Raw genomic sequence first — 13,420 nt, 5'->3', positions numbered from 1 at the left:
AAATGAGCCCAGTCTACCAAACAATCTAGATCACTCTGTAAAACTGACTTGTCCTTATCATAGATATCATGCCAACGCCACCCATCTTTATGTCATCTGCAAACTTTACTGGCAGTTATTTCCTTTTTTCTTCCAGATCACAGTTAGAAATATTAACTAGCATTGGGCCAAGAACAGAACCATATGGGACTCCACTAGAAAACCCCCATTGGACAATGATTCCCCACTTACAATTAAGTTATGAGATCTATCAGTTAGACAGGTTTCAGAGTAGCTGCCGTGTTAGTCTGTATTCGCAAAAAGAAAAGGAGTACTTGTGGCACCTTAGAGACTAACAAATTTATTAGAGCATAAGCTTTCATGAGCTACAGCTCACTTCATCGGATGCATTCAGTTAGTTTTTAATTCATTCTGTCTGTGCTTCACTGATTGTGTATAGAGCTAATTTTTTAAATCAAGATATCATGCAAGACTAAATGAAACACCTTACAGAAGTCTAAGTATTGTGATGGGGCAAGAGCAGATGGCTATAGAAAAGTAGTCTTGTTGGGATCCGGGAAGTGGGCGGACGAAGCCCGTCCACCGCTAAAGGATCCCCCCCAGCCTAAAAGGGGGATCCACAGGACCTAGATACCCAAAAAATTCCGGAGGACAACTGATGAAATAACAGGGACAGGAGTGTGGTCAAAGGGTCAAAGGAAGGGAACTGAACGGGGACACCGAGCAGAGAACCCCGGACAGCGCCCACTGCTCCTCAAAGGGTTCAAGGGAGTCAGAGGACACCGCCCAGAGGAACTCTGCCCGGATACGTGAACGGACTGAGGATCGGAAATAGGCCCCACAGTCACAGAAAACTCCATCGGCCAACCTCCTCACTCTGGTTTTATAGATGGCCATTTTAGCTAGGGCCAGGAGGAGGTTGACATGGAGGGCCTGGTCTTCTTAGCGGGGCCCTTCCCCTTCTTCTTCCCCTGGCCCTTCCCGCCGGCTGGAGGGGCTCCCCCCGAATTCGAGGGGGTGAGAGGCGTGACAGCAGTGGAGGTCACCGCGGTGCCCATTGCTGCTGGTGCCCCAGCAGGGGCGGTGGCAGATGGTTCGGCAGCGGAGGTAGAAGCTTGGGGGGGTGATGGAGGGCCAGGTGGGGGAGGGGCAGCTCGGGCTGCTGGAGGGGCCCCACCCGTCTTATCCCCCCCATCATAAGTAGGGAGGGAAGGGGAGACACCAGAAGTAGGAGGGGAGAGGGGAAGCAGGTCGACCACTCCTCCCCGCTAGGCTGCAAGCTGGAGAGGAGGGCGCCAAAAGGGGAGGGCTGGACGGGGGGCAATCAGGGGTTGGGGTCAGTCACCGACACAAGGTGGAATTCCGGCTCCTCTTGGTGCACTAGGGGAGGTGGGGATACAACAACATTCGGGGTGCAGTGAAAAGGGTTGAAACTAAAATAGGGAGTTGCACAAGCGCATTGGAGGGGGCATGGGTACACGGAGCGGGGGGCTAAGCAGGCTGGAGGTAGAACAGGGAAACCAAGGGGCTAGCTTCAGAGGCTGGGGCGGGGCAAACAAACAAAGGCTGCAGAAGGAAATGGGTGGGGCAGGCAAACAAACTGAAGCTAGTAAGGGGGGCTGGGGCAAAAGGGGGGGCAAAGCTACAAGTGGCAAATGGGGCAGGTAGTAAAGGGCAAAGCTGGGGGGTAGGCAGTACGGGGGAGGGCACGTGCACCCACGTGCACTTGCACAAATCTTTTTAAGCTGGCTGCTGCTTCTGGCCCAAAGGGAGGAAATAGGGTGTGGCAAGCCAAGCAAGCAGCTGAATCCAGAGACAGGAGCTGAGGCAGATGGTATAGCCAGTGGGGGTGGTGGAGGGGGCAGCGGTGGTGGTAGTAGTGGTGGGGGTTAGGGGGGACACACAGATGGATTGGGGGGCAGCTCCATGCCACACCCCCTGTGTCCCTACAAACACAGTCAAGACCCCCACCACAAGAGCACGGTGGTCTGCAAAGTCTTTAGGTGCTCCCACACTGGCAGATGGTCCTCTTCTCCTCCTCGGGCTTCAGCAGCTCCAGGCAGCAGACTCTGCAGCAGCAGCAGCTCCAGGAACTACAGATGGTGGTCCAGGCAGGCAGAAAGGACCCCTCTCAGGTGGTGATTGTGGTGGTGGTAGTGTCCACAACAGCAGTGGCTGGGGTCCCTCACTCCTCCTCTCTGGGGAGTGGGCTAGCAGCCCCCCCCCGGGGCTGAAGTTGGAGCAGTAGCAGCACCCAAGAGTGGGGGGGTCCAGCACCAGGTAGCAGAGAACCGGGGGGCGGGTGTCTGGCCCACCCAGGGGAGCAGCTGGAGCAGCAGGGAGAGCTTAGGGCCTAGCAGCAGGAGTAGCAGCTTCCCACCTCCCTCCAAGCTAGAAGGCTATGGAAGAGTAGTCTTATTGGGATCCGGGAAGTGGGCAGGCGAAGCCCATCCACCGCTAAAGGATCCCCCCCAGCCTAAAAGGGGGATCCACAGGACCTAGATACCCAAAGGATTCCGGGGGACAACTAATGAAATAACAGGGACAGGAGTGCGGTCAAAGGGTCAAACGAAGGGAACCGGACGGGGATACCGAGCAGAGAACCCCGGACAGCACCCACTGCTCCTCAAAGGCGTCAAGGGAGTCAGAGGACGCCGCCCAGAGGAACTCTGCCCGGATATGTGAACAGACCGAGGATAGGAAATAGGCCCCACAGTCACAGGAGACTCCATCAGCCAACCTCCTCACTCTGGTTTTATAGATGGCCATTTTAGCTAGGGCCAGGAGGAGGTTGACCAGGAGATCCTGTGACTTTGTGGGGCCACGGATAGGGAGTGCATAAATAAGGTGAGGGGAAAAGTGCAACCAAAAACGTAATAAAATATTGGTGAGGAGCCGGAATAGGGGCTGCAGCCTGGCACACTCCAAGTATACATGTGCCAGGGTATCCCTCACGCCGCAAAAGGGGCAGGTGTCTGGGACTGAAGTGAACCGCGCCAAGTACACGCCCGTGCTCACGGCTCCGTGAAGGAGCCGCCAACTGACATCCCCGGCGGGCCTTGGGACTAAGGTGGAATATAGGCTGGCCCACCGGGGCTCCTCACCCTCCAAAGATGGCAGGAGGTCCCGCCATTTTGTATCGGGGCGGGACACGAGGGTGCGGGCGTGAAGGGTGTGGAGCACGAGCATGTAGAGATGTTTTCTTGGCGCGGTTTGAAAGGAGACCGGCTGCATCTCTTGCAGACGGCTTCTAGTGAAGGGGTGAAGGGGTCGGTTGGGTCCACGGGGCAGGGGTCCAATTAAAAGGTCCGGCGGGCCTGGGGTAGCGGGTGGGCGGGGCGTGCCCTCGTGCAGGACCCAGTCGAGATGAACCCGAGCAGCAGGCGGCAAAGTGGCCTTCACCTCCTGAAGTATACGCCGGGCAGTACAAGGTCTGGAAGGCCCCATGCGCTGAGCGAGCGTCAGGGGATCCAGCCAGTCTCCCCGGTCATAGTCCAGGAGGTCTCCGACTCTTGTGACCTCTGCCAGGATCAACCTCTGGCGCACCGAGCGGGACTCCGCCACCTGCACACGGAGCTGGGGGTTGTGTAGCAGGGGCTCTGCGAGGAGATCTGCCCCCTTGGTGGCCGCCACCGATCTGGTCATTGAAGAGTTTCCAGGTCCGGAGGAGGTCCTGGTAGAAGACCGGCAGCCCGGAGAGGTCTCGCGGAAGACCTCTCAGATGGAGATAAAGGAGCTGCAGGTCGTATCGGAGCCCTCGGAAGCGGCGCAGGAAGGCGTGCACCAGTATGCTCCACGCCGGACTACCTGCACCATAAAGGAGCCTCTGCAGGGTCTGGAGGCGGAAGACATGGACCTGAGTAAGCAGACATTTTAGGCCCTGCCCTCCCTCCTCCACAGGTAGATGGAGAACCCCTGCAGGGACCCAGTGAAGTCCTGACCAAAAGAACTCCAGAATCGATGTCCGGAGGTTGGCCAGGAAACCCGGGGCCGGGACCAGGGTGTTGAGCCGGTACCAGAGTATGGACAGGACTAGTTGATTAAGCACCAGCGCTCTCCCTCGAAGGGAGAGGCACTGGAGTAGTCCTGTCCATTTCCGGAGCCGCTCTATCACCCCGCCCTCTAAATTCTGCCAGTTCTCCGGCGGAGAGGGATGTGTGGCAGAAAGGTAAACGCCAAGATAGAGCAGTGGACCGGTGCTCCACCGGATGGCCTGAAGCGCGGGTGAGAGGGAGCTCTCCTGCCGCCAGTCCCCTACCACCAAGCCAGAGCTCTTGACCCAGTTGACCCGTGCGGAGGAGGCTGCCGAATAGATGGCTTGGCAAGCCTCCACCCACACCAAGTCGCTCGGGTCCTGGACCACGAGGAGCACATCATCAGCGTACGCTGACAGTACCAGCCGAAGCTCTGGCTCCCGCAGCACCAACCCTGTCAACCTCCTTCGGAGGAGACAGAGGAAGGGCTCGATCGCCAGAGCGTACAGCTGGCCCGAGAGAGGGCACCCCTGCCGTACTCCTCGCCTGAAGCTGACCGGTTCAGTCAGGGTCCAGTTGAGCCTGACCAAACACTCTGCGGAGGCGTACAGCACCCAGAGAAAACTCAAAAACCTGGGTCCGAAGCCAAACACTTGCAGAGTGCTCAGGAGATACCTGTGATCCACCCTGTCAAACACCTTCTCCTGATCTAAGGACAGGACTTTGTAGTCCGTGCTGAGGAGCGAGATGGGACGCCAATTTCGTAAATCGCGGAGGTCCCCCTTCTTCGGCAATAAGGTGAGCACGGCTCACCTGCACGAAGGAGGGAGGATCCCGCTCTGCAAAGACTCAGCCCAGACGGTGACTAGGTCTGGGCTGAGGACGTCCCAGAACACGCAGTAGAACTCCACGGTCAGCCCGTCCATGCCTGGAGATTTATTGGTGGGCATGCGACGGAGGGCTTCTGAGAACTCGGACAGAGTGAGAGGCAGCTCTAGCCAGTCTCGGTCGCCCGCGCTCAGTAGGAGAGAGAGAGATTCGCTCCAGGCTAAACAAATCCCTGCTACCAGGATAAGTGAAATGGCGGCTGCTCCAGGTCAATTAAGGCACCTGGGGTCAATTAAGAACTTTTCAGAAGGCAGGGAGAAGGCTAGGTTGATTGGGACACCTGAAGCCAATCAGGGGCTGGCTGAAACTAGTTAAAAGCCTCCCAGTTAGTCAGGTGGGTGTGCATGTCAGAAGCTGTGGGAGGAAGTTGTGCTGTTGGAGAGGCTGAGTAGTACACACCATATCAGGCACAAGAAAGGAGGCCCTGAGGTAAGGGTGAAGTGGAGCTTGAGGAAGTGAGGACTGCTGTGGGGGAAGTAGCCCAGGGAATTGTACATGTTATGTTTCTAAGAGGTCAGCTACCATAGCTGATACTATTAGGGTCATTGGGCTGGAGCACGGAGTAGAGGGTGGGCCTGGGCTCCCCCCCCCACACCTTTGCCCCCTGATTAATCACTGAGATTGGGAGACAACAGAGACTGTGCAAGGAAGGATAACTTCTCCTCACCTCCCTCGCTGGCTTATGATGAAAATGGCTCAGTAGACTGTGACCCTTGTCTCTAGAGAGAGAAGGGTTATGTGCAGGGTCACAGTGAGCCTCTGAGGCTAGCGAAATCCATCAGGAAACACGGGAGCCATGGAGGCAAGGACAGAGCTTTGTCACAGTATGTTAAATCAACACAGCTACCTTTATTGACCAAACTTGTCATCTCATCAAAAATGATCTCAAGTTAGTTTGGCCAGACCTGTATTCCATAAGCCCTTGTTGGTTGGCATTTATTGTGCTGCCATCCTTTACTCCCTCATTGATTGCATGCATCTCATACCAGCCCTTCCTGGATTTTGCCCAGCCTAGCAGAGTCATGGAACTCTGGGTCTGCTGGGTCAGGGTTAGGCTCATGGCATCTTGGGATTTCTGCTTCCAGGTCCGGCCCAAGCCTGGAGGTGCAGAGACAGCAGCAATGAATCCAGCTTCTGGGAGCCTCCTCTAAGATTTGGGTTTGAGTTTTACAGGATAATTCAGTTTGTATCTCAGTTTATCCAGTTTGCCCATCCTGACTCCAGGAGCAGAAGTGTTAGAGAAAGAGTTGCTCTTCCTCTGAGAACTCAACTTTCCTAAAGAGAGATGGGGATGGCTCCTCCACTCCTTCACCAACGTGAACACAGGGAAGGCAGCTCTGCTAAAAGGGAGAGCAAGTGCACCCTCCCCATCCAGGCCAATATCATAACAGCCATGCAGAATGGGCAAGGCCTGCTTTCATGGGTCAGCAGCTGTGCCACTGTATATCCACTAACACAGCCCCAACAGTGTTGGTTATCGAGGATCAGTCACTGACAAACTGGATGGGTCACAAAAATCCAAAGGAAGGTGTCCATATCTCAGAAACGACCAGCTGTTTGCTTCAGCAGAGAAGCCTGGAACTGAATGGGCTGTGTAGACTGAGCTCCACTCCCACTCCTACATGTAGAGTCCCTCCAGGGCTGGGATTAGGTACAAGGGCACTGGATATTGGGCGGGAGACTTGCCCTGCGCCGCCCATGCTGCACCTGTTCTATGGATGAATGAAGGAATTTGGTCTCCAGCACTGCCAACCCAGCACCTTCCACTGGCACTAACTACATCTAGAAATGCAGGCTCAGATCTTCAAAACCAGCCAAGTGCCAGTGTGCTGCAGCTGAGGCACTGTGCTCAGTCACTGCACCAGTCAGCATGACTGCCTGCAGACCAGGAGTATGTGCTTTAGCTACCATCCTGACTGGCTGTGCTCTGTACCCGTGCAGAGAGCTAGCCAAAACACCGAAGTTGTGTCCTATGGGAAATTCTCAGATTTCAATGTTGTTTCATGCCAAATCAGGACACAAAGATGAAATCTTGGAATTTTTTGCAAAACAAAATATTCTATAATAGGTCACTTCGATTTCATCATTCTGACTTTTGTATTATATATTATATTATTGTGATAAAGTCAGGCTGGGGGGCTGCAAGAGGGTCTTTTGTTTTTTTTTTGGTTTTACGAAGTTTATTATCTCATCTGCCCAGCTCTTGATGGATGCACTTTAGATTATTCTAATCATGTTGGCTACATCCAATGTATCACAGTCTGGAGCAAGACGGACATAAGCCTTCTTCTCACCATTGGGCCAGATCAATGTGTTGACCTTGGCCACATCAATATCATACAGTTTCTTGACAGCCTGCTTGATCTGATGGTTGTTGACTTTGACATCTACAATGAAGACCAAGGTGTTGTTATCCTCTACCTTCTTCATGGTGAGTCTGTGGTCAGAGGGAACTTGATAATGTCATAGTGGTCAAGCTTGTTCCTCTGTTACCAGATGTGCCTGTTACTTTGGGGTAGGGTCATTTATTAGGGTTTCTCTTCTGGGGGCATTTTAGATTGCACTAGTAAGAGCATTGCCAGCAGATTGAGGGGTCTGTAATTCTATCACGGTATTGCTTGTGTCACTTGTGTGTTCATATGAAGCTCTACTTCTCTCTTCTGCAAGTTCCTTCCCAATGGAGCTATCCTGCAGGACCTAGGTTCCCCAGGGCTGGGTTCCTCCAGCCCCAGAATCAAATGAACACAGACACACTAACAGAGCAATTCTGAGTGGACTGGGTCTATCAGCACTCTCAAGCTGACCCCCTCATATGTCCCTGGATTCAATGGGCTGGATCAAGCAGCACTTTCAAGCTGCCACCCTTATATGCCACAGGTTCAGCACGTCCCTATCCCCACTTTCGTGTTACAATTAAACTGGTAATAACCCACTTGATGAGCAAACCCCACAGTATTTTGGGCGCTACAGGGATCTTTAGCTTAGGTAAAAGAAGCATTGCTGCAGAGTAAATGGAGAAGCTAAAAACACAAAAGAGTAAAGTTCAGAGAGAGAGCGAAGCAACCAGCTGAACGATAAAAGTTATTTATTGGATAATAGCGATAACTACACAAGGAGAGCCTAAACCAACATAACAGTTACATTATTAAAGGTTAATACCTGAAAGGTTAATACTGTAGAAAGGAAAACAGAGAGAGAAAAAGAGGGGGATCTCACCACTTCCATGAAGCTTGAACCAGTCAGGGTTTCTAGGTCATGGTAGTAGCTCAGGGTCCTGAGTGCTGGAGACAGGCAGAGCCCCCAGCACGATCAGTCAGGAGAAAATGGAGTCCCAGTGGAACTGATGCATAGTTTGGATCCAAGCATCAGAAAACTTACTTGAACATAGGTAGGGGTTTTTGTAGAGAAACAACAATGGTTCAAGGGAGAACACTAGATTTGTTTAAGGGTAAACTGATGACTCAAGGGTTTTCTTTAGGCTAGAGAATAGGAGCTGATCACTCTTGGCTATGGGTGGTGTTCCTTCCAGGGAGCTCACAATGCAATTAGGCTGCTTCAATATTTTGGATATCAATCAAGGATTCTTTACTAGAATTGATCTGATAACTGCTGAGTCGGGTGTGTGCAGGCATAGGTTCATTAACATCTGGAGCAGAGATCCCCCATGATGCAGTGCTTCCCTGCTTTTCTCATCCCAGAGTTCAGTGCGGTTCTTGGGTTGGAATTTCTGTTTTCCATTCTGTATGCTAATGGCGATGTCTCCCGGTCCCTTCTTTCATGCAGATGAGGCTAGAGGAGTTGCCTTAATCTTGTCACCCTTGTCAGGAGGGGTCTAGGTGTGTCTCCCAATGCCCTTCACTGCTCTCTGCAAGTCTTTTCTCTGATTGGTTTTGGTTCAAGCAGAGGCTGGTGTGGGAGGGGTGTCTTTCATGAGTCAGACAGGCTAGATACTGCGCCCTGGTTCCCCAAGAACACAGAGCTGACTGGTATCACCTCCGAGGAGCACTCTTCCTAGGATATTTGGGCTGTCTCCAAAATCGTAAAGTTTTGGGCCTCCTGAAGGTGGGAGATGTCCTGATTTTCTTCTTCTTGTGGCTGTGGACTCCTTTCAAGATGGTCTTTTTAGCCTTCAGAGCCTTGGAATTTGCCTCTGGAAGGCCGATATATTAGCCCTACAATGTTAAAGGCCCTTTTCCCTACAAGCTGAGAAGGTGTTACCTCAGGTCAATTAGGGACATCTGATCCCAATTAAGTAAGGGCTGCCTGGGACTTATAAAAATCCCTCCTCTGGGCAGAGAGAGACAAGCTGCTGCCAGGCTAGTGGCAGTAGGGAAATAAGCTTTTCCAGGGTGAGAGGCTGTGCTCCTTCCCATAGGGGAAATAGGCAAACCTGAGTGCTTGCTAGGGGAAGGACTGACACCTCAGGGCAAACCACCAGAATGACCCAGCACCAGCGAGGGGGGCAGCGAAAGGTCCCCCAACCCCAGGTTTTTTTGTTTATGAGACTGTTTCCTTTTTATTTGGTGGAAGATCACCCCTTAGGCCAACCCTCAGGCCTACCCTGAAAGTATGATCAAGGGAGCACAGAAGGCGGAAGGCGAACCCTGCCCTGAGTGGGGCTGATTACCCCAGGCCTGCCATTGCCAGAGTGGGAAGCACTAAACTGGCAACACGAAGGAGGTGCCTTGCCACATTATGAAGCAATTTAAAAAAGTATGGGCTGGAAGAATGGACTATAAGGTGGATAGAAAGCTCGCTAGATCGTCAGGCTCAACGGGTAGTGATCAACAGCTCAATGTCTAGTTGGCAGCCGGTATCAAGCGGAGTGCTCCAGAGGTTGGTCCTGGAGCCGGTTTTCTTCAACATCTTCATTAATGATCTGGATGATGGGATGGACTGCACCCTAATCAAGTTCACAGATGACACTAAACTGAGAGGAGTGGTAGATACGATGGAGGGTAGGGAGAGGGTCCAGAGTGACCTAGACAAATTGGAGGATTGGGCCAAAAGAAATCTGATGACATTCAATAAGGACAAGTGCAGAGTCCTGCACTTAGGAAGGAACAATCCCATGCACTGCTACAGACTGGGGACTGACTGGCTAAGCGGCAGTTCTGCAGAGAAAGACCTGGGGATTACAATGACCAAGAAGTGGATATGCGTCAGCAGTGTGCCCTTGTTGCCAAGAAAGCTAAAAGCATTTTAGATTGCACTAGCAGGAGCATTGCCAGCAGATCAACAGAAGTGATTATTCTCTTCTATTCAGCACTGGTGAGGCCACACCTGGAGTATTGCATCCAGTTTTGGGCCCCCCACTACAGAAAAGGTGTGGACAAATTAAAGAGAGTGCAGTGGAGGGCAACGAAAATGATTAGGGGGCTGGGGCAAATGGCTTACGAGGTGAGGCAGAGGGAACTGAGGTTATTTATTCTGCAGAAGAGAAGAATGAGGGGGGATTTGATAGCAGCCTTCAACTACCTGAAGGGGGGTTCCAAAGAGAATGGAGCTCAGCTGTTCTCAGTAGTGGCAGATGACAGAACAGGAAGCAATGGCCTCAAGTTGCAGTAGGGGAGGTCTAGGTTGGATATTAGGAAAAACTATTTCATTAGGAGGGTGGTGAAGCACTGGAATGGGTTACCTAGGGAGGTGGTGGAATCTCCAATCTTAGAGGTTTTTAAGGCCCAGCTTGACAAAGCCCTGGCTGGGATGATTTAGTTGTGGTTGGTCCTGCTTTGAGCAGGGGGTTGGACTAGATGACCTCTTGAGGTCTCTTCCAACCCTAATCTTCTATGATTCTATTATATTAGCATAAAAGTCAAAAAGAAACAATTTGACAATTTCCCATTGAAAATTTCAACAAAATTAAATAACTTCCCACAAAACATTTCTATTTTGTGGAATCAGTATTTTGCCACAGGAAAACTCTCTGTCAGAAAATGTTTCACTGGCTCTAGTTTTGCTGGCTCTCCTTCAATGCAGTGTGTGCATTGGGGTGTGCTGGAAACCCAGCACTCCACCCTCCAGCTCTTTCTCTCTTCAGAGACCGGGGTGTTTGAGATAGGTTCTGTTTCCATAAAATGAGTGAGTGAGTCATTTGACTCAAGCTGCTGCTGCTGTTAGCTAAGCTTTAAAGCTTTTCTCAAGCAAAATAATGACTCACACAGCCCTAAACAGACAGCACTTTCAGCCAGCTTTGATGTTTGCATTAGCTTGTGGAGTGTACTGTAATGTGGGAAGACACAGGTGAATTGTGTTGACAGCAATGTTCAAGAGGAAATGGTAAAAGCCTCCAGCTGGTGGGGAATAATATATAACAAGCTTCACCTTTTGGCACTTTAACCAATGAGCATTCATTAGAGCGCACAGAGCTGGGTTTGTACATTAGGTTCATGCAGCTGCATCAGATACAATCAATTCCTTGCAATTGCAGGGGGCAGGCAGCGTGGACCATGGCAACTTCCTGCCATTTCCTACGTATCCATTAACTTTCAGAGGGTTCACATTTGGTGAGGCTGGTTCTGTGGCTGTGGATGTCTCAGGCAACTACAGCCCCAGATGCTAGGAGACAGGGTGCTCCGAAGGACAGGGAACTAGGCTAGGAGTCACAAGACGTGGCTTCCATTTCCATCTCTGCCACGATGACCTGGAACAGGACACTTCACTTCTGCAAGCCTCAGTTGTCCTGCCTGTGAAAGGGGGTTGGTGCCACTTGTCCGTGCTTAGAAGGTGCTTTGAGATCCTTGGTTGCTGAGTATTGCTTTTATTGTAACATCTCCACACGACACCGCAGCTAAGCCCCAAATGCTCCTGTTTATAACAGAATGGGAGGGGCTGGGAAGAGCAAAACTCAGCTTTGCTGGCTGCCAAGCCGGAGCTCCAGCCCCAGCTCCTGCTTCCTTAATGCCGCTACCAGAATGCTCCTGGCTCTCTCTCTACTTCCCCTTCCCTCTTCCCAGGTTTTTAACTCTTCCCTGAAGATGTGATGTTACCTTCTCCCACCCTCTCCCTCTGCCCTTTGCTCAGCAGCCTCTGGCTTCTCACCCACTCACAGCAAAATCATAGGCAATGTGCCATGCCAGGGTCAAAAAGAGAACCTCTTCTTCAAACACGTGAATGTAGCCAGACCTGGAAGGACTCCTGAACTGCTGGTCAGAGAGCAGGAAGTACTACTGCTGGGTCATAGGGCAGGAGAGGTGCTGTCCCACCTACACTGTTAGCCTGGTGAGAGACACAGTCCCCATAACATTTTCATAAGTAAGCTGGAGAAATGCAAGCTTGGCAGAACTACCATTAAGTGGATACATAATTTGTTAAACACCTGCAAACAAAAGAGTAACTATTAATAGAATGATGTTGGTTTGGAGGGAGGTCTCAAGTGGAGTTCCACAGGGATCTGTTCTGGGCCTGGTGTTGTTTAACATCTTCATTAATGACCAGAATGTAGGGATAGAGAGGGTACTGATCAAATTTGCAGATGACACAAAGCTAGGGTGGTTGCCAATACTTTGAATAGAGCTAAAATTCAAAGGGATCTTGATAAATTGGAGAACTGGGCTAGAGATAACAAAATGAAATTCAACAAACAGAAATGGAAGGTGCTACACTTAAGGAAGAAAAACCAAATGCACAAATGCAGAATGGGGGTTAACTGGCTTGGGAGCAGCACTGCTGAGAAGGATCTGGGAGCTGTGTTGTATCACCGCCTCAACATGAGTCAGCAATGCAATGCTGTTGCAAAAAAAAAGCAAATGCAATTTTGGGTTGCACTAACAGAGGCATAGCATGCAAGTCATGGGAGGTGACAGTACTGTTCTACTTGGTGCTGGTTAGGCCTCAGCTGGAGTACTGTGTCCAGTTTTGGTCACTAATGTATGGAAAGGATGTGGAGAAACTGGAAAGGATCCAGAGGCGAGCGACAAAGGTGATCAAAGGGATGGAATGCAAGCAATACAGGCTTTCCCTTCTCCCTCCCACTTCCCTGGCTCTTGTTACACAGACAGCAAGCAGCAAAAGACCAGAAGTCCGAAGTGCAGACAATGCGATGTTTATTGGGGTTAGTTTCCAAGCAAGCATATTCCGAAGCCCTTGACACCAGTCGGGCTTATCTCTATGATAGAGTCTGTTCCCCAGTGTCCCCCTTCCCAGCTCTGACACTGCAGAGCGTTTACCCAGTGTCCCCCTTCGCAGCTATGACGCCGCAGAGCATTAACCCCATGTCCCCCTTCTCAGCTATGATGCTGCAGAGCCTTGCCTGTGTCCCTATTCCCCATTACCTATTCCCTGTTCCTGTTCCCCCCACTTAGTAAGCATGGTTCCAATTTCCCTTCCACTTCCTGTTTGACCCCAGTTTATATAGTAATATTCTCAGCTATACCTTAACCAATCATTTTACCGAAATTTAACTAACCAATCCTAATATATTGTAACATAATTCTCTAACCAATTATATCCCACTACCCTAATTAACTTACACCTAGCAAAATTAATGTTCAGCAGACAGAAACAATTAGAGAACCAGGCACATTAACAATAGAAAAGTGGTTACAGAGTAGCAGCCG

General features: G+C 51.1%; 1 protein-coding gene across 1 annotated transcript; it reads right to left on the bottom strand.

Moving 5' to 3' along the window:
* Window positions 1-7,019: 7,019 nt before the first annotated feature.
* Window positions 7,020-13,172, bottom strand: LOC119860914 (60S ribosomal protein L23a-like). Its single transcript, XM_038415113.1, is given in 4 exon segments — window positions 7,020-7,294; window positions 7,297-7,346; window positions 8,856-9,012; window positions 13,136-13,172. Coding segments are annotated over 4 exon segments (459 nt in total). The 3' UTR covers window positions 7,020-7,079.
* Between the last annotated feature and the right edge of the window lie 248 nt (window positions 13,173-13,420).

This window comes from Dermochelys coriacea, chromosome 9 (assembly GCF_009764565.3).
Source record: "Dermochelys coriacea isolate rDerCor1 chromosome 9, rDerCor1.pri.v4, whole genome shotgun sequence".
Taxonomy (NCBI): domain Eukaryota; kingdom Metazoa; phylum Chordata; order Testudines; family Dermochelyidae; genus Dermochelys; species Dermochelys coriacea.
This window is presented reverse-complemented; position numbering and strand designations above follow the sequence as displayed.